The sequence below is a fragment of the Typopeltis vanoorti genome, chromosome 2 (assembly GCF_054136105.1).
Source record: "Typopeltis vanoorti isolate ZY-2024b chromosome 2, IOZ_Tvanoo_1.0, whole genome shotgun sequence".
Taxonomy (NCBI): Eukaryota; Metazoa; Arthropoda; class Arachnida; order Uropygi; family Thelyphonidae; genus Typopeltis; species Typopeltis vanoorti.
In genome coordinates, this window is record NC_143550.1 from 27,293,650 (window position 1) to 27,314,173 (window position 20,524).

General features: G+C 36.4%; 1 protein-coding gene across 4 annotated transcripts in view; it reads left to right on the top strand.

The window, feature by feature from the left end:
• Nucleotides 1–494: 494 nt before the first annotated feature.
• The window catches only part of LOC150108893 (cysteine-rich with EGF-like domain protein 2), a 94,814-nt gene continuing 74,784 nt past the window's right edge, over nucleotides 495–20,524 (top strand). Inside the window, exons 1-2 of one of the 4 annotated variants that reach the window (XM_090410760.1) lie at nucleotides 495–530; nucleotides 6,375–6,594. In XM_090410760.1, the coding sequence (XP_090266886.1) occupies nucleotides 6,397–6,594 (198 nt within the window). In that variant the 5' untranslated portion in view covers nucleotides 495–530; nucleotides 6,375–6,396. Of the gene's footprint in view, nucleotides 804–841; nucleotides 949–1,640; nucleotides 1,661–6,374; nucleotides 6,595–20,524 lie in introns of those variants that run through there. The other 3 variants (XM_090410752.1, XM_090410768.1, XM_090410778.1) reach the window with 3 other exon arrangements.

Consider the following 20,524-nt stretch of genomic DNA (forward strand, 5'->3'; position numbering starts at 1 on the left):
TTGTATTACTTGCCCAATACACAAGAAACCCTTTCCTACCACTCGACTTTCCTGATGTGTCATAATCAATGTCTACAATAAACACAGTATATAGTTCGCGATTTGAAAGGCCTTCAATGGTTGGCCGATCTTGAATAAACTCGGTCGAAACCGTCTCACAAGGCATAATATAGCGATTCATTCGATGATGACTGTACAATCTACACACGGTAGTGGAATTTGTTATTCTATACCTATTCTGGAGATCAAACCTCTGAAAACTTTGAATAACATATGCCATATTGTTCGCTAACCAACTCTAACTCTGCCTTGAAAAAAAGTAATAAACCTGCAACACACCTCCTCACTACTTACAGTTATTGAAGACTGACAATTGACTTTTAAAAGTTAAAATCCATCAAACCCTTCCCTTCCAACTACTAACCGTGCTCAAACTTGCTTAACCTTTTGCGAGCCTTTAGTAGCAGAGGCTCTACTAATGGACCAACGTTTGCTGGCGAAGGCTGGTCGATTTACGTTAGAAAGCGAAGGTAATTCCTTCTCGGCCGATTTTGTTTTGCAGTCATGGTTCTGTGATTCTAGTTAGAAATCAGAGAGCATGCTGCAGGTGTTTGCAGCTTAATTTTTCCATTTATGCCAATGCTTTTATGCGCATTATAGAATAAAATTGCACTTCATAGATTCTCTGTTTATAGTAGTATTCATGTATGCATACCCCGTTTCGCAGATATTGGGTGAATTTTTAAATATTTTGTAAACGAAAGGTGTTTAAAAACAGTAGCTAAATAGTGGAAAATGGAATGGTAAGTATAATGCACATTATAGATTCTCTGTTTATATTAGTATTCATGTATGCATACCCCGTTTCGCAGATATTGGTTGAATTTTTAAATATTTTGTGAACGAACGGTGTTTAACAACAATAGCTAAATAGTGTGAAATGGAATGGTAAGTATAATGTTTCTATTTAAAGGGAGTGGGCAAATTGGTGGATTGAGTTGTCAGTCGATTTAATGGAAAAAGATTGAAAGGTATAAATCAGCAAGCAACCAACCACTGGCGCATAAACACGACTTGATTCGATAAAGCAACGCAAATATTCACTTTGTCTATTCCTTTTAAATATACATGGTTGTACTGAATATTAGCTGTTACATAATTTCAAAGCTTTGCATATAATAATGGAAAGATTTTAAGGTGTCCAGAACTGGTGGTTAGTGTTGAGTATTCAACAGATTTATTGAATACTAAGTGGATCATCTCTATAAAGGAAATAATAATAATAATAAAAAGATGAAAAAGAAGAATGCAGGAAAATTAAATTCTATTCTTCTCATGATTGAAAATCTATATATGTATATATAATAACAGTGGGTCATAGTGATCAGAATGTGTTTATGCTCTATAAAAGATGATCAAGTAGTACTGATGAAGAAAGATGCTTCTAAAACCAAGAATATAACAGCAGTATATTTATTTTATTCCTATTTTTATATGAACCTAATGGACATTGTTAACAAGACTTAATTGACTTGTTTAATGAACAGTATAGCTGGAAATGTTCAGGAGAGAGACACCACAGTTTCTAAATATACAGAATTATGGAAAATATATATTAGAATGCTTATTTAGGAAACTAGAACCTGTAAACAAGTCATTGGTACATTAGTTTTTGGAATTTAGTTTCATACTTGCATAAAATATTTCATGAAATTTCATTATATTGTGTTTTTCAGTATTATCAACTTTTGATTATAGTACATTTAACAATAAGTGTTTATGTATGTAGGCACAAATATATTTAAAAGTAGATTACTTGGTGAGCATATAACTTTGATACATATTTAAAACTTGCCAAAAAAAGAAAAACATCTCAGGTTTTAAGTTCTTGTGAGTAAATTACATGTATCATCCAAAGTATGCTGAATTCTGTTATTGCGGCATGGAGCACTTGTCAGAAAACAATGCAATAGTGAGGATTATAGAGAATAGATTGAAGAACAGAGGTTGGACAGCAGTAGAACCTACTAGAGGACTAACATTGGATTAAAGAAGCCTGACTTTGTAGTAAAGAGAGGAGATGAATTAGTCATTATTGACTTAAAAGTTTTAGGTTACCACTCATTACCCTTCATCATGAGAAAGCTGCCTACTCTGCTGAAAACCAAGGCTTATTATGGCTGTTTCAGAAAGAACACCACATGATACCAAAATTTACCTCTGCAACTGTATCCTTTAAATGTGTATGGTGTCAACAGAGTTATATGGAATTACTAAGCTTTGGATTCTCCAATGCTAGTATTGTAGATGATACTCCCTTTGTGTGCTTTGCAGGGCACACTGGTGGCATGGAGGACTTACCAGAGAATGACTTTGTGAATCCTCAGACCTGGAGTTGGATAGCATAGGCATTGTTTAAGCTTAGGCTTTTTCTGATTCTACATGTGGGACCATAGTATGTATCACTGTTTTCAGTTGAGAAAATAATATAAAAATTTACAGTGTTTCATGGGTGGGATTCACATGTTTAAACAATTTTTTGAGGAATTTATTGAGCATATTTGCTAGATTGTATATTTTATTTATAATCTGCTTTCTCTTTGTATCTGTCATTATACAGGCCTGGTTGGCCAAATGGTTAGTGTATCTACTCTCCAGCCAAAAGGCTGTGGATTTGAATCCTGTTGTGGTCGTGGATGTTTGTGGTTGTCTGTGAAAATACTAGTGGTGGTGGTGTCACATGATGGGCAGTAGATGACATTGGTGTTGATGATGCAGTTCACTGTAGATGGTGGATTTGAATGGTGGAGACAGAGAGTTGCAGAGTAGGCGCCCTCCCTCGATGAGCGTTTGGACTCCTTGGAGGTGTCGAATAATAATGATAATAATATACTGTAGCTCAAAGATACAAACTAATAAATTGGTCATAGTTGGTGTAAAGTAAATTAACAGTAACTAACATTGCACCATTAGCACTGGGGTGGTAGCACAAGTTAGTGCATCAGACTCCAGATTAGAAGCATAGGGAAGAAGGATGACTGATATGGTAATGAGGGCCAAAACAAATTCCAAACAGTTCTTTTGCTATGTGACAAGTAAAAGAATAATGACTATAGTAGAATAACTTGAACAAGTGTGGATGATAGGGAGATAATAGAATTCAAATGGAATTGAATGAGCATTTTGGAAGGGTGAATATGCAATAGCTCCACCATCCAGGTGGAGCTATTGTGGTGCCAGGTGTGAATTGACTGATTAGAGGTAGAGGAATTGGAGTTGCTTACAATCTTAATACAAACATGGCCATTTGATTAGATGGCATATTAGTCCATGTATTACAAGAATGTGTAAGGGAAATAGCACCTCTAACAAAGCAGTTTGATTTAAGCCTCAGTTCTGGAAAGGTGTCAAGGGAGTACACAAAGGGCAAAATAGTTTCACTTTGTAAAGGAAGCCTCAAGACAAATAGCAAATTATAGGCCAGTCAGTATCTCAGAAGTGGTGGCTAAGGTATTGGAGAAGTTGGTAAACACAGAATTTACAACTGGCTAGACAGGAATGTGATACTTTATAGGGGACATCATGATTTTGTAAAGAGTAGGTCTTGCCTTAGTAATTTGCTTATGTTTTTATAATAAAGCGATTGTTGAGTTGAATAAATGAAATGGCTACTTAGTAATATTGCTTGATTTTGCAGAGGCATTTGACAGGGAACTCTGTTGCATAAATTGAGCAGATGTAGATGGATACTAAACTTGTGATTTGGATTCAAGGGTGACTGATGAACAGATATCAAAGAGTGGTTTATGGAGGAGTTGAGTCCAGGCGAAGGCAAGTGACCATGGTGTGTTGCAGAGCTCAGTACTTGTTTCTCTACTGTTTAATTTGTACATCAGTGATATAGGAAATGATCTAAAGGGAAATATTCAGTTATTGATGGATGATTCAAAGCTGGGAAGAGTAACAATCAATGAAAATAATGTGGAGATCCAGAATTGTGATGTAAATAGACTAGCAGTACGGGCAAAAGGCAAATAGCTGTCAGTTTAATGTGTCTAAGTGTAAGACACTTTGGTAGAAAGAGATCACAAGCTGTGTACTGTATTGATGGAGCTCAACTGCAGGAAATTGATTAAACTTGGGATTTGAGGTTTATTATGGACAAGGAGTTGAAGTTTAGAGGACATATTGTAAAGGTATCTAAAACAACACATTGGATTATTATTATTATTATTACACCCTCCATGGAGTTGGCACTCATCGTGGGAGGTTCATTCAACTGACAACGTATTTATATTCTGGTAATGCGTTCCATTCATTGACAGTCCTCCATGTAAAAAAATCTACTCCTCGCACTCCTCTTCACCACACTATTACATAACTTTCAGGAATGACCTTTGGTTCTTTCCCTTTTACTTTCTGCTCTTTTTATAATCCCCTCTGGATTAATCTGATGAAATCCTCTCACTAAATTAAACTGTCCATCATATCACATCTTTTCTTCTTATCCACCAAATTCTGCAATCCACATTTCTTCAAACTCTTTCCATAGCCAGCATTCCAAAGTCCTGATATTGTCTTAATCACTCATCTCTTTGCCCCTATCCAATGTTTCCACATCACATTGAATACTAGTGATCAAATCTGAGCACGATAGTCCAAGTGTGGTCTGACCGGTGCTTTATACAGTGGCATAACCACTTCCTTAAACCTACATGTTAGAGCATTTCATAGCAGCACTACAATATGCAGTCTTTACAACACTTGCAATATGCCCACTAAACTTCAAGTCTACTGTCAACCATCACTCTCACATCTGGAATCTCATCCACTTCCTGCAGTACTGCGCTGTCAATATAATACAGAGCCTTATATTTCTACACTCCAAAATGGAACACCTTGCACTTATTAATATTAAAACTGCAACCTCATTCCTTTGTCAAAGTCAAAAATCAAATCTTCCTGAAGGTGTGATTAGATTAGCATCATAACATCTGCAGTGCTACTTATAATTCTCCCCAACTTTGCATTACCTGGCTGTTGAAGAATAAACTGATAAGCAGGGATAAGGTGGTTGTTCCACTCCTTTAAAAGGCTTTATTAAGGCCACATCTGGACTACTATGTACAGATCTGGATTCCATGGGGATGATATAGTGGCAAGGATCCAGAGATGAGCAACCAAGATTGTGACTGGTCTATTGAATGCTTCCTATGAGAATAGATCGAATCTGTGGGCTTTCAAAACTAGCCAATATGTGAAAAAAAAAAAAGGGAGGGGTGACAAGATGGAAGCATATAAACTGTTAAAGGGCTTTTATAGAATTAGTACCAAAGACTTTTTTCAGTGCATGGCAAGAAGGGAGGGAGCAAGGGAATCATCCCTGGAAATTGTATAAGTGTGTGGTTAGAAGAGTGGTAGACTAGAATATTTTGCTTAGAGGATTGTAAATGGGTGGAATAGGTTGCTAGAAGTGGTTATGAGTGCCTCAATGGTGAATGAGTTCAGGTATGAGAGGTATTATGTGATCAGTGTTTAGAGTGAATCTCCCCACAATGAGGCTTTTATTCTATGGAGATAGCCGAAAAATAACCTTTATGCATTAAGGTAACTTACAGTTCATTAAAAAAAAAAAAGAGAGAGAAAAAAAAGACACTTTAGAAGCAATGAATTGTTTACAGATAAAGTCACCTATTATCACTCTGCTGAGTAAAAAAAAATGAATGTGAAAGTTAATAATTTACTTATTTTTATCTGTCTGCTAATGAAATAGTCCTGCCAATCATTGTTATGACTCCCATGTTATGTATTATATAAAAATATTTATCGTGAATTATTATTGTGAGGCCCATGTAACTCGGTGAAATGGCATGTGCAGTCTGCAGCATTGGACCACATGAAGGGAAAGCTCATGAGTTCTATTCTAGTTAACCAACTAGAGGAACTTTGCTAAGCCTTTTTTCGACCAGTTCCTGAATTAGTCAATCTCTGGTATGGGCATTTTTTTTTTCTTCTGGAAACTCAGGTTTTTCATCTAAACTCAAAATCGACTGTAGAACCCACACTGTTTTCAGAGAGTAAAGCATAGTGTTAGGATTAGGGACCATGAGATGGCTGCCCTTGTCAGTTGCATCTCTTCACTGGTGCCATGTATCAAGCTAATCAAGCTCCTTATGCATCTTTTTGAACAATGGGAAAGTTTAAATGGAAACTCATCTATATTGTAATAGGTTGATTTCCTGTGTGTGTGTGTGTGATAGATTAGATTTCCTGTAAGACTAATTGTTTTTTAGTAATATTCTTTATATGTTTTTGAGAGTTCTATAAATCTGTATTTGATTTTCAGTTAAATGATTTTTTTTTTCTTGTAACAGGTTGTGATATTTTCCATGCGTAATGAAATCGGTTTCTGTACAGTCCTTCCTTTTATGCTGTAGTTTGATGAACTTTATACCTATTTTGGATGCGGAAATTGCATCAAAATCAAAATCTGCTCATTCACAGTCTGAAGATATTAATAACAAAGACAGAAAAAAGCAGGAATCATTACCTCCATGTCAGGCATGTCGAATTCTAGCAAATTCATTTAAGAAGGTGAGAATAATAAATATAGTTTAGTTGATGTAGAATTCTGTGTAAAATGAATTTGGAATGTTATTTTATTATAACTATTCTGTTTAAAGAAGCTTCAGTAATTATAACAATAGAAATCAGTTATAGTTGGAAGTATAACTAGCTGCCAAATGTACGCTTTGTGGAGTGCGGTCGGAGTGTGGTTAGATGATAATAAAGGAGTGAATGTGTGTAGAAAATGTAGGGAGAATGAGAAATTGAAGAGTATTTCGGATCGTGAGTGTGATATTTTTGTCAAACTTCAGAATGAAGAAAATAGGGATATGACAAAAACGGCGAGGTTGTACCAGAGAATTGTGAGAGTGTGAATGTAGAAAGTGTGAATGATAGTATTAATGGTTTTACTGAGAATAAAAAAGATGAGATAGACGCAATGAGTGAGATCGCATTGTTGAATGGTGCGATACAAAGGGCAAAACAGCAGCTAGAGCGTATGAGCAAAAGTCGACTGAATGAACCAGCCAATAATAAAAAGTATGACAGGAAAAATAGACGTATGAGTGTGAACATGAACAAAATGAAGGATAGAGTGCTGTATGGAGACTCGTTAGTATGAGGTGTGATAGTAGAGGGTTTGACAAAATCGTACCAACCTGGTGCAACCATAAAGGATGTAACTGAGTCTATTAGAGAGCAAAAGGAAAGGGTGAAAGAAATGATTGTTGTGGCAGGTACGAATGATTTGAAAGGAGACAAAATGGAAATGATAGAAGACCTGAATGAATTGTTTGAGGTAGCAAAAGAAAAGAGTGAGAGAGTTAGAATGATTAGTCTTTTGCCACGGTATGACAGTGAAATGTTTAAAAGGAGGGCCATAATTGCGAATGACTTTATGCGTGGGTTATGTATGATGAGTGGTGTGGAATTTGTGGACGTGTGGAGTGAATTCGATGGGCGAAAGGATCTATATAAGATGGATGACTTGCATTTGAATGGTTACAGTGTAAGAAGACTTGAGGAAGTGTTGCTGAATGTGGGGTGTGCAAATTCAGGGAAACTAGATTTATTAATGGGGGGGGGGAGTAGATATACAGTCTTTAGGGAGGCAGTTGAATGTAAGAATGAATATAATATCCCCGAGCAAATAAGGACAGCAAATCAGAGTGGGATAGTTAATATAAGGCATCAAGGTAGGGTTCGGGATAATGGGGGGTCTTAAATTCATGTACAGTAATGCTAGGAGTATTAGGAACAAGAAGGAGGAGTTTTTGGCCATGGTTGGCACTTCCAGACCACAGGTTATTGGTATTAGTGAAACATGGCTGACTGTAGATGATATAGCTAGTGGGATTGAATGTGATGGGTATAGTCAGGGAGAATAAAATGGGGGGAGGAGTATTGTTGATGATAGCTGATGAGCTGCAGCCAAGGATAATAGAAGTTGAATTGCAGGATAGAGAAAAGAGCACATTTGAGGCCATTTGGTGTGAGATTGTGGCTAGCAGAACTAAATATACAATTGGGTGCTGCTATAGACCAGGTGATGGAAAAGATGGTGGTGACAGTATGCACAAGCAAATAGAAGAAATGAGTGGAAGGAGGGTGATTATTATGGGAGATTTCAACTATGGTCGCATTGATTGGAGTTAGGAGAGGACACACGGGAGGAAGGAATTGGATTTTATGCGGTTATTAAGGGATAACTATCTGCGACAGCATGTAATGGAAATACTACGGGTCAGAGAGTGCTTGACCTAGTAATTACATCTGAGGATTTGGCAGTAACATATATGACCACATTGCCACCAATCGGTGAGAGTGATCATAGGGTCTTGACTTGGAAGGTGGCTAAAGGTGTAGAATTTTCAATTAAGACAGGGTACATGTGGAATTATCGGGCTGGAAAGTATGACAAGCTTAGGAGTTTGATTGGTTCAGTGCCATGGGAGGTAGTTAAGAAGTGTTTGCATGAAGCAATGGCTGATGGTATACCTAGAGTCCGAATAATAAATCAAGTAGGGGTTAAATGGATGAATAACACCATTAAGCTTGAGCTGCAAAAAAAGAAACAACTATGGAAGGAATTTAAGGAGAAAGGTGACCGGCAGGCACATGAATGGTATAAAGCGCAGGCCAGAAGGGTAACGAGTGTGGCAAGAAAAGCAAAAAAAGAATTACGAAAGAACATTGCCCATGCAGGCTAAAGAGAATCCTAAACAGTTTTTTAGATATGTAGCAAGTAAAAGGAGAAATGTACATGGCGGAATGATTTTAAAGAATGCCGATGGTAGGGAGGTAACTGAATCAGTTGATATAGTTGAGTTACTGAGTGAGCACTTTGCAAGAATATATCATCCAGGTGGTGGCATTGCAGAAACGAATGTACCAGTAGATTATACGGGAATTGTGGTGAATGAAGTGGAGGTGAGTAGTCTATTGCATAACCTCAGTGTCAGTACATCTGTGGGATTGGATGGTATATCAGCTCGTGTTGTACGAGAAGCAGCTAAAGAATTGTCAGTACCCTTGACCATTTTGTTTAATTTGAGTCTCGGGTCTGGGTTAGTCCCGAGGGGGTGGAAAGAAGGGAAAATAGTTCCACTGCATAAAGGTGGTTCCAAGACTGCTGTTGTAAATTACCGACCGATTAGCATATCAAGAATCATTGTCAAGGCCTCAGAGAAATTAGCCAAGAAAAGAATACAGGATTCGATAGATGAAAATGGGATATTGTATGGGGGACAACATGGTTTTGTGAAGGGTAGATCATGCCTCAGTAACTTGCTCACGTTTTATAACACAGTGACGGCTGAACTGGATAGGGGTAATGGGTTTACAGTGATACTACTGGACCTTGCCAAGGCTTTTGATAGGATACATATAGAACCCTAATCAGTAAACTGGAGCAGATGGGGATAGATATAGGATTGGTGAGATGGATAGGAGGGTGGTTGAAGGAGAGATACCAGAGAGTGGTTTATTCAGGAGTGGAGTCTAAAACATGGCTTGTGACTAGTGAAGTGCCACAGGGCTCTGTTCTTGGACCACTGCTTTTCAATTTGTTCATCAATGATATAGGAAAGGATTTGAGAGGAAGTGTTCACTTGTTTGTTGATGATGCAAAGTTGAGTAGAGCAATTATGAGTGCACAGGATGTCAAAATTTTAGGATGATTTGGATAGTTTGGAGGACTGGGCTAGGAAAAATGGATGTCAATTTAATGTGCCAAAGTGTAAGGTTATGCACTTTGGGGTGAAAAGAATAGCAGCAGTATATCGCATTGGTGGAACCGTACTCCAGGAGATTGATGAGGCCAGGGATTTGGGAGTGTTGGTGGATAGGGAATTGAAGTTTAGGGGGCACATTGCAAAAGTGACTAAAACAGCTCACCAAATCACTTGGCTTCTGAAAAATACTTTAACATGCAGAGACAAACAAGTTGTTGTTCCTCTGTATCGATCCTTGATAAGACCCCATCTGGACTACTGTGCCCAGTTATGGGCACCAGGGTTTCTTTGTGATGGGGAGGAAATGGAGAGGATCCAGAGACAAGTGACCAAGATGATACCAGGTCTGTGGAATGAACCTTAAGAGAATAGGTTGAAGATTTGTGGGTTGCAGAAATTGGTCGATATGCGAAGGAGGGGGTGATATGATTGAGACATTCAAATTACTCAAGGGTTTCTATAAGATTGATCCAGAAGATATTTTTGAAAATATGACTGGTGGTGGGAGGACTAGGGGCCATGAATGGAGGCTGGGCAAGAGCGTGGTTGACAAGGGTGTTAGAGCTAGGTTTTTTACTTGGAGAGTAGTGAATGAGTGGAGTAAGCTTCCAGAGTCTGTTGTGGGTGCTACGACTGTAAATGAGTTCAAGGCAAGGTATGATAGATACTGTGTGAATGTCGAATATTTGTTCTTGACATGATGTTAGCGCCTCCCTCGATGAGTCTGTCGACTCCTTGGAGTTGCTCGGAACAATAATAATAATAATAAAAGTAATTTTTGAGAGTATTTAATTGTAGCCTTTGGCTGAACTAAATTGGTCAGTAAGAAAGTAATCAAAATTTATAATTTTCTTACTTTGTTAAATAAGTGCACTTTGGTTCTAAGGTTAGTTATCCTATTTATTTATTTATTCTTATGACAAAAGGAATACAAAGCAGCTATAGATCTAGTCCAGAAAGCCAATCCAGGGCCTCATCCGTCACCTTGTGGATGTATTGGAGGTACCATGAAATTGGCACCTTGGTAGTCATTCACGATATGAGTGATCATCTGGGCTATGGTAGGGGGAACAGTCTCAATAAGGGTGTTCTGACAGTTTCCATTTGTGTAGTAGGCAGCCACATTAGCCCTGATTAGTTCTGATCTTGTTGACAGATGACCAAATCTTCCCAGGGAGATCAAAACCAGGCTGCAGAGCACAGGGATATTCAACCAGGAAGCTGTTTGTTGGAAGATTGTTGGACCTGTGTTCTCTCCACATGTCAGATGTTGATGGTAAGGCAGCTGAAGAGATTTCGTTCATGGATCAGAAAGGGTGTCTTGATTTTAGGTGAAAACTAGGTGAATTTATAAGAATCTGCTGCTGGGATAGGAGTGGGTTGCTGATTACTTTATTAAGTACTTTAAATGAGGCTTGTCTTCTCCGTATATTTGGCGAAGCAATATTAGATAGGACAAGGGTGTTCAACCCGTCGATCGTGGAGCGATTTTTGGTCGATCTCTTTTGTATTCCTCCTTACTTACAAATTTAATTAAAACTGAAAACATAATATTTTATTCATCATTATTTTGTATTATTTTTAATTTGCTTTAAGTGTATTACTATTGTTTATTTATTTTTCATTAAAATTGTCAAATCAGTAATTTTCTTATAAGTCCGGATAAATGAATTAATTTGGATCAGTGGAAGTCAAACAGTGAGCTGAGTGAATATGATTATAAGCAAAGTGTAAAAACTTGATTGTAGCTTAAATATTAAATATTCCAAAGCGCATTACATCGATTTTTTACTTAGGTTAAGTCCCATGTGAATATTGTAAAAAAAATGAACTTTGTTTGTCTCAGTTAGTTTGTATTAGATGTTTTTGAAAATAACTCTTTTGAAGCTAACTGTATATACTGCTTTAATAAGAATGTTAGAGTGTTAAAAACAAAGGCAATGTTTTTGTCGCTGAAGCTGTATAGCGGCATTAGAAAGATTGTTATTAAAACTTGTATGTATGAGAAAGTCTTGCATGCTCTAATTGAGCCTGTAAACATCTCCGAAGTCAATCAGAAAGAGTTCAGACATCTTTCCGATGGCCAGCAACTTACAATCAAAAGAAATCGGAGGAGAACAAAAGGTGTGCCGAACTTGAAACTTGATGAAAGACTCATACCGATTCTTTGGGGGTTGCCAAACTTCATGCGAGGTCTCAGGGGAGGCCTAATAAAAAGGGACTGAAGCAAGTAGAAGGGGTCCCGGTTCCAGAATTGATTGCTGTCAGAGAGGAGGCCGCCCGGTCCACAGTCGCCGTCAGAGAGACTGTCCGGATCCATGTTGCTTGAGAGAGGAGTTTCCCACTTCCAGAAAGGAGTGTCTCGGTTCGAGAAGTCGCTAGAGAGAGAGAGACTACTTCTAGGCTGCAGACAAGGTTTCAAATTGCCGAAAGGAAGAGTTCCAATTGCCAGAGAAAAGTTTCCAGGCCAGGTTAATGTCAAACATTCACCAGTGTGTTGCTTTCATTACAATTTGATGAATCAAATGACTTCACTGATATTGATCAGTTAATGGTATTTATTCACATGGTATTTCAAGATTATTCAAGTAAAGAAGAACTTTTGAAAATTATACCATTATTGGGAAGGACTAGGGGAGAAGACATTTTTCGGCATTTGACGAATTTGTGAAAAAACACAAACTTCTGCTTTTTAAACTTGTGTCTATTACTACTGATGGTGCTCCTGCAATGATAGGTAATAAATCAGGCTTCATTTCATTATGTAAAAACGGTGACAAATATCCAGATTATTACATAATGAATTTTAACGTACCAATTTATTATTCACCAACAAGTACTGTGTAGTAAAAGATTAAACACAAAAGATGTTTTGGATATTACATTTAAAATTGTAAATTCTGTTCGAGGAAAAGCCCTGCAACAGGGGTTATTTAAATTACAGGCAGATGATGATAGGGAATTTCCGTTGTACAATAATGTTCGCTGGCTCAGCAGAAGTCAATTTTTAGAAAGATTTCTTGTATTAATTAACGATATAAAAAATTTTCTTGAGAAAAAGGAGATATTTATCCACAATTGAGTGATAAAAGATGGTTGTTACACTTATAATTTTTAGTAGATTTCTGTACGAAATTAAGCAATTTAAATTTTGAGTTACAAGGTAGAGATAAAAATTTAATTGACATGTTAAGTTCAATAAAAACTTTCCAATACTTACGTTTATTAAAGAAAAATATAAATGACCGCGAATTTAGACATCTCCCATATTAAAATTAAATTTATTAAAATTTTTTGAACAAAATCAAGAAATGCTCCGCTATGATTTAAAAGAATTTATTCGTGAAATAGAATTAGTTGAGGAAGAAATAAATTCAAGATTTAAAGATTTTAATAAAACTGAAATGATTGTATATTTTATCAATAATCCATTTCAAGAAAACTTGAACATCACAGAAATTTCAAATAAAATTAGTGGGCTGTTTGATATAAACCAAGCTGAAGTAGAACTTGAGATAATAAACATTCAGAATAGTTTACATTTAACATCAATAAACAATGAAGTCATTTGGAAGTATGTACATGAAAAATTCCCAATATTAACGGATATTGCATGAAAAATTCTGTCGTGTTTCGGATCGACATGCTTGTCAGAATCCGCTTTTTCAAATACGACCATCATAAGAAATCAATTAAGAAACCAAATTACAAATGATCATTTGGATGATTGTCTGCGATTGGCCACTTCTTCATATCAACTTGACTATGAAAATATTGCGAGGTCCAAACAATGCCAAATTTCACGTTAACTTCTTTTTTTTTTTTTTATAATCAACCAGCATTTCCTGTAACTTGTGAGTTTGTAATCAATCTGTTGTTTTTTCTAACTTTGATTTTCCAAAATAGAGAAATAAATATTTTATTCCAATATATTTGTTTTTTTTTGTTGTATTAAAATAATTAAAAGTGATAAATAAATTTTTAAATACACAAATAAAGTTTTTAGTTGTGTATCTTTTTTTAATTGTTTATTTGTGCGTATACAGATATCTGGTTGGGGGAACGGTATCTATATAAGAGAGTAGATCACCAAATAACTTATAAGAGAGTAGATCGCCGAATAACTTTTTATAGAAAAGTAGCTAGCTCGCGTAGTAAAAAAGGTTGAACACCACTGAGATAGGACAAGGAGGCTAGGGGAGAGGTGTGCTTCTCGTAGTTTCCCACTAATTGTGCCATGGTAGAGTTTAGCTTGGTGTCTATAGTGTTAGTGTGTGCAGTTCTTTTCCAGATGGGGACACAGTATTCCATTGCAGAGAATGTGAGGGCTAGTGCAGATGACCTTAGGACTTCTGCACCACAACCCCAGGTTGCTCCAGCAAGCTTTGAAATTATATTATTTCTCATTTTAATTTTGTTGGACAGTTTGGTGATCTGTCTTTTGTAGGTTAGGCTTCTGTCCAGGCTCACTCCAAGGTATTTTGGTGAGGCTCATTTTTTCTATCATTTTGCTGCAGAAGGAGAGGTTGAGGTGTTGATTTGTCTCAGCATTGTTTAGGTGGAATGCTATGGACACAGTTTTTGTTGGATTTGGCTTCAGGTACCACTGCTTGAAGTACTCTTCCAGGATATTTAGGTTTGTGTTCAAGGTTGTTTCCAAGTTGGCAAAGGAAATAGACTAGTGTAGGATCACTAGGTCATTGGCATACATGTATTTGCTTGAGCTGGTATATAGTAAGTTGGACATGTAGATGTTAAAGAGTAAAGGGGCTAACACATAACCCTGTGGTAGACCGTTGTGGAAGAATCTGGGCCTGCTCTTTTTTCCACCAATATGGACCTTGATCTTTCTGTTGGAGAGGATGGATTCAAAAAGCTAGAAAGTTTTTTTGTACCTTATAATATTACCTAGCTTTAGGAGGAGGCTCCTGATCCAGACTCTCTCAAAAGCTGATGTTAGGTCAATGAAAGTGACTCTGGATTTAAGTTATCTTATTAAAACTCCGTCTGTTTGCGGTGTGTGTATATGTATATAGATATATAGATATATATAGGGTGATTCCTCACTTCTGTCGTAAACTTTAAAGGCATATCTACACCTTAAAACAATAAACATGGGTTTGAAAATGTGGTAGTTCAAAGATACACTGGTCTCTGACAAAAACCAACCAGTTTGAAACAGCTGTCAGGTCAGTGAAACCTTATTAAAATTGACCAATATTAGTTGAATATATGGATGCTTGGGCAAAGCAATCATCTCTCCTATAAGGTCTGGCCAGGACAACTCTGTATTCAACAGGATATACTCCTCTCATACTGCACCTTTTCTTTCTTTCCCATGCTCGTCATCTTTCTAGCCTACACTTTATAGTCTTCATGGCTTCGATCGCCACCACTAACTGTCTTGTACCTCCTCCATAGCATTTTCTTTTGCAGCACTGCTTGCTTGCTTGATTTCACTCCTACTCTATTTACTCGCTTAAAACTTGGTATGCAGTTATACATTGCTTTTGTCAGATACTGCCTTGTAAGTTTCCATGCATCGTCAATATCTTTTACACTCAGTTCATCTATTCAACATACTGATTCTGACTTCAAAGTTTCCTATAATCACCTGCTTTATACTTCCATATATATCAATTTTTGGCAGTAACCTCTCCTTGTTTCATCACTTCCCAAACAAGTACCTCATGATCACTCTCACCGACTGGCGGCAGTGTCCACATCTCATTAACAACTGCATCTTCTGAAGTTATCACCAAATCCAAAACATTAAAGTCTCTAGTTGTTTCAGACATATGCTGTTTAAGATATTTATCTTGCATAAATTCAACAAACTCACTCTCCTTGTTCCCATACACTATCTCTTCCTTCCATTCTTTATTCCTATAATTAAAGTCTCCCATCAGGACCATTTTCTTTTTACATGTCCAACTGATTTGCCTAAACATTTCACAATCAGTATTCTCTCCATTCCCTGGCCTGTAACAGCATCCTATTAGATATATTAGTCTGTTTATTTCAACTTTACACCACACTTATTCAAAATCTGTGTATACGCTATCAACTTCCACACTTTGTGGACACAATTTGTCAGCAGTCATTAACAGCATTCCCTCTCCTCTTTTCACATTTCTATCTTTCCATAAAATTGTATGTCCTATTTCTATTCCTGACATCACATCCTCCTCAGACAGCCAAGTTCCACTTATTCCAGTTAACTTTGTGCATACTGACTCAATCAATGCAACAAACTCAGCTCTCTTTCAAATACTCCTTACATTTGTGTACAAGCATAACAATCCATATATCTTTGAGACTATTAGACCATCATCAGCATTCTCTATTCTATCTGTTATATTCCACACCTCTCTTTGGTCTGCCCACTCCTGTTTCCTTGATCCTGACTCTGATTTCCATTCCTACCTGCCTAATCCTTATTCATTCCATCATCTTGTGCAAAGGCTTAAAATGTGGAAAGACAGCAGGAGTAAATGATATTCAAGCAGAAATGCTGAAGTATGGTGATATAAAAGTCTTACAGTGGCTGCACTGTATTGTTCAGAAAGCCTGGACAGAGGGACAAATTCCTGATGATTGGAGTAGAGCTCTAATAGTATCCATATATAAAAAAGGAAATAAAACTGAATGTGAGAATTACAGAGGTATTTCCCTACTGAGTGTTCCTGGCAAGATATATGCAAGTATACTTGATAAACGGTTGAGAAGAATTGTGGAAGAAAAGCTTGGTGAAGAACAAGCTGGATTCAGGCCAAATAGGGGCTGTCAGGATCAGATCTTCACTTTACGACAAATAGTTGAGAAAGCATGGGAATATAACAAAGATCTGTATTTAAGTTTTGTCGATCTGGAAAAGGCATATGACAAGGTGCCAAGAGAGAAGCTATTCAATACGCTATAGTTATATTAAGAACACTAACAATAACTACAGAACACTAAATTAGCTGTATACAAGACAGTGTTCAAACCAGTTTTAACTTATGGATCTGAGAGCTGGATCAGAAGTAAAACACTTGACCAAAGACTAGAGACTGCAGATAAACGAGTCCTGAGAAAGATTAGAGGGGTGAACAGATAGCATCAATGGCAATATCATATTAAAAACGAGGATATTAGGAAAGAACTTGACATTGTCAGCATCCAGGAATGCATTAGCAGAGCTAATCTTGGGTGGTATGGTCACTTAAACAGAATGAGCAAGGAAAGGTTAGCAAAACAAATGTTCCCTGCCAGGTTAGCAGGAAAACGACCCAGAGGAACCAAGAAATAGGTGGAATGATACGGTACAAAGTGCCTTAGACAATAGAAATATAAGATCTGATAATATTGGAATCTTTACAAGTAACAGCCTGATTTGGAGGAAAATTGTAGATAGGAAGTTATTAATGGTGTAAATTTTTCATTTAGTACTATCATATCCTGTACACCCCTTGAGGGTACAAATCAGGAATTTGATGTTGATGATGATGATCATCTTGTGCTGCTGCAACCACATCTTCAACCTCATATCCATTTAGTTGTGCTATTCTGCTTCAAATAGACTCTGATCATTTACTACATTACTACATTAACTTCTTGACTCTGTGTCTTCTCAGAAAACAATAGCCTTTCTAAATGCCCAACAACAAAACCATTCAAATGCATTCCATCAGCTTTAAGCCATTCTAACTTCCTTCAAATTCTCTCCACAGATTTACAAATTTGAACTCTCTTTGCCTCACTCAATGCAACCACCTTACTATTCATTCTTTCTGTCTCCTTCTCAAATCACTGTTGTCACATCTGAGCAACATGGCTATGACTTTTCCAACCACACTATTCTTCTTTGGAGACTAATTTGGAGGAAAATTGTAGATTAGAAGTTAGTAATGATGTAAATTTTTCATGTAGTACTATCATATCCTGTACACCCCTTGAGAGTACATGGAAGGAATTTGATGATGAACTTATTTCAGATGAATGCGTAATTAAAAGGTCTGTTTCTTCTAAAAGGAAAGATAAACTTCCCAACTCTAATAAAGAATGTATAGAAAATTTATCAGAGGATTCTGAATTAGAATAACTAAAAAAATCATTTGATGACATAGCACCACCACAGCTTAATGAAGCTAATTTGGGCTTGCACACAAGTGTGAGTCCAGATTGTAATAGTTGTGTGGAATGCCAGGCCTGATTTATGTGCCCTTCTTTTACATGTTCAGACATGCTGATTTCTCCTGACCTTCCTGTCTGGCCTACATAATAAATGCCATAAGAGCAATGAATCTCACCTAGTTTTTTCATGGGTGATGTGGAAGTTTTGGTGGATGTAGGAATCTTGATATTTTTTGTAAAGGTAAAAGAAAGCCTTTTATGTGCGGCACAATGCAGCCGCTTTGTCTTTGACAAGGTGGCTACATTATTGATATTGAAATCTTGTTTAAGTAAAGAAGTTGCAGCAGATGTATTAAGAATTTTTCTGATCATCTTTGGTTCAAAACTATTATGTGCAAGGTTCTGTTTGAGATAGTGCAGTTCTTCATTCCTTTTAATTGGAGTGCATAATATATTGTCTTGTAAAGTTTTAATTATGCCTATCTTTTGCAATGGATGTTGGTGTGAAGTGGCATTTAAAAATCTTTGGAATGTTCTCTGCAGAACATTCCAAAAGTAGACATCATAGTGCAAATTGAAAAAGGAATCCACAATCTTCCTATAGATTTGGCAGATCTCGTCTGCATACAAACTTCAGCCTTATTACTAAAATGTAAAGTACCATGTAGAAACTTACCTAAATTGGAATTCATTGTCCTTAAATAATTAAGACTAGGTAAAACATAGTAATAATCAAGGCAGATAAAGGAAATGCAAGTAGTTATGAATTCAGACGAATGTGCCAGAAAAATGAACAACCTATTAGAAGATTCAAATACCTATTCTTCCTTAAGACAGGGTACCTAAAAAAAAAAAAAAAAAAAAAAAGGGTACCTAATTGGCCAGAAGAGTTAAAAAAAATCTCTATCATCAAAACATCCATTGGTCCCAAAATTTTATGGCACACCAAAAATTCACAAAAAAAATATTCCATTTTACAGCCAATTGTAGATAGGAGAGATTCTCCTACCTCAAACAGCAAAATATCTGTCAAACACGATATCACCACACACATAGGAAAAACAGAATCATTTCTAAAGAATAGCTTGAATTTTATTGAAAAGGTAAAAGATATATATATATAGAACCTTCAAACAACTTAGCAAGTTTCAATACAGTCAGTCTCTTCACCAGTGTACCCAGAAATGACATAGTGGATCTACTTGTAAATCTTTTCCCACCGGACACTATAAGAATATTCGAATACTACATGGAAGACAGTTTTTTCATGTTTCAAGACAAATATTGGGAACGAAAAGAAGGACTTGCCATGGGTTTCCACCCTTTCTCCATCTCAACCTGTTTATGGAAAATTTTGAAACTCATGCATTAAAAACCTATCAGAAAAAACCTACCAGAAAAAACTAAAAGTTTGGTTACGTTACATCGACGATGTTTTCGTCATTTAGTTGGGAACAGTGGATAAGCTGATTTCGTTCAAAAATTATCTGAACAACTTTCCTCTTCATTTACCATTGAAAGGTAAATGAATAGGATAAAAGGTTATCCTTCTCTGTATACAGGAAATTGGCCACAACAGGAAGATAGGCATAATTAAAACTTTATGAGACAGGGCATACAATATATCAATCACACCAATTAAAAGGAATGAAGAACTGCACTACCTGAAACAGAACATTGCACTTAATTGTTTTGAACCCAAGACAATCAGAAAAATTCTTAATACGTCTCCTGCTACTCCCTTACTTAAACAAGATTTCAGGAATGTAATCACACCGCCCTACATCAAAAATGTCACGGACAAAGTGGCTGTGTTGCTCTGTGAGTACAACATAAAAGAGGCTTTTTTTACCTTTAAAAAATATCAAGATTCCTACAAATTCCTACATCCACCAAAACCTCCACATCACCCCATGAAAAACCAGGCATCTATGAGATTCATTGCTTTTGTGACATGTCTGAACACGTAAAAGAAGTCAAAAAAAGAAGAGAGCATAAATCAGGCCTGGCATTCCACACAACCACTACTGGCTATCAAGTACTCTGGCAACAAACAAAAATGTCATATATTGATAACTGTTTCACAAGATAATTTAAATGAGCCTCATAAATGCATAGGATCCCCTACATAATGCAATAAAAATCAAATAAATAAATAAAAAAAACCCACTTGCTTTTGCCATGGATTGGCTAACTCGGAAATTGGTCAAAAAAAAAAAAAAAAGATTTAGTAAATGTTTCTCTACTCGGCAGTTAGAATGATTTTCTTTCTAGCACTGTGGATGGTACATGCGATTTCACTTGAGCTACACAGACCAATCTAATTATAACAAAACATATAGGTTTTGTAATTAATAAATAAATTTTGTTATTTAATTCTTGAGGGGCCATTGTAGACCATCAGTATATCCATACAGATATTCTACAGAATTTTGTTTGGGTAAATTAGTATAAACTTAAATTTTTCATTTTTATGTGTATAAAAAATTATGTATTGTATACATAGCAGAAGAAGAACCCTTCACATTTTTTCTTGATTTGTTACAAATTAGTTTTCATTTTTCTTTGAACCAAAGAGAAAGTTTGCAAATTTTAGAAGAAAGAATTTA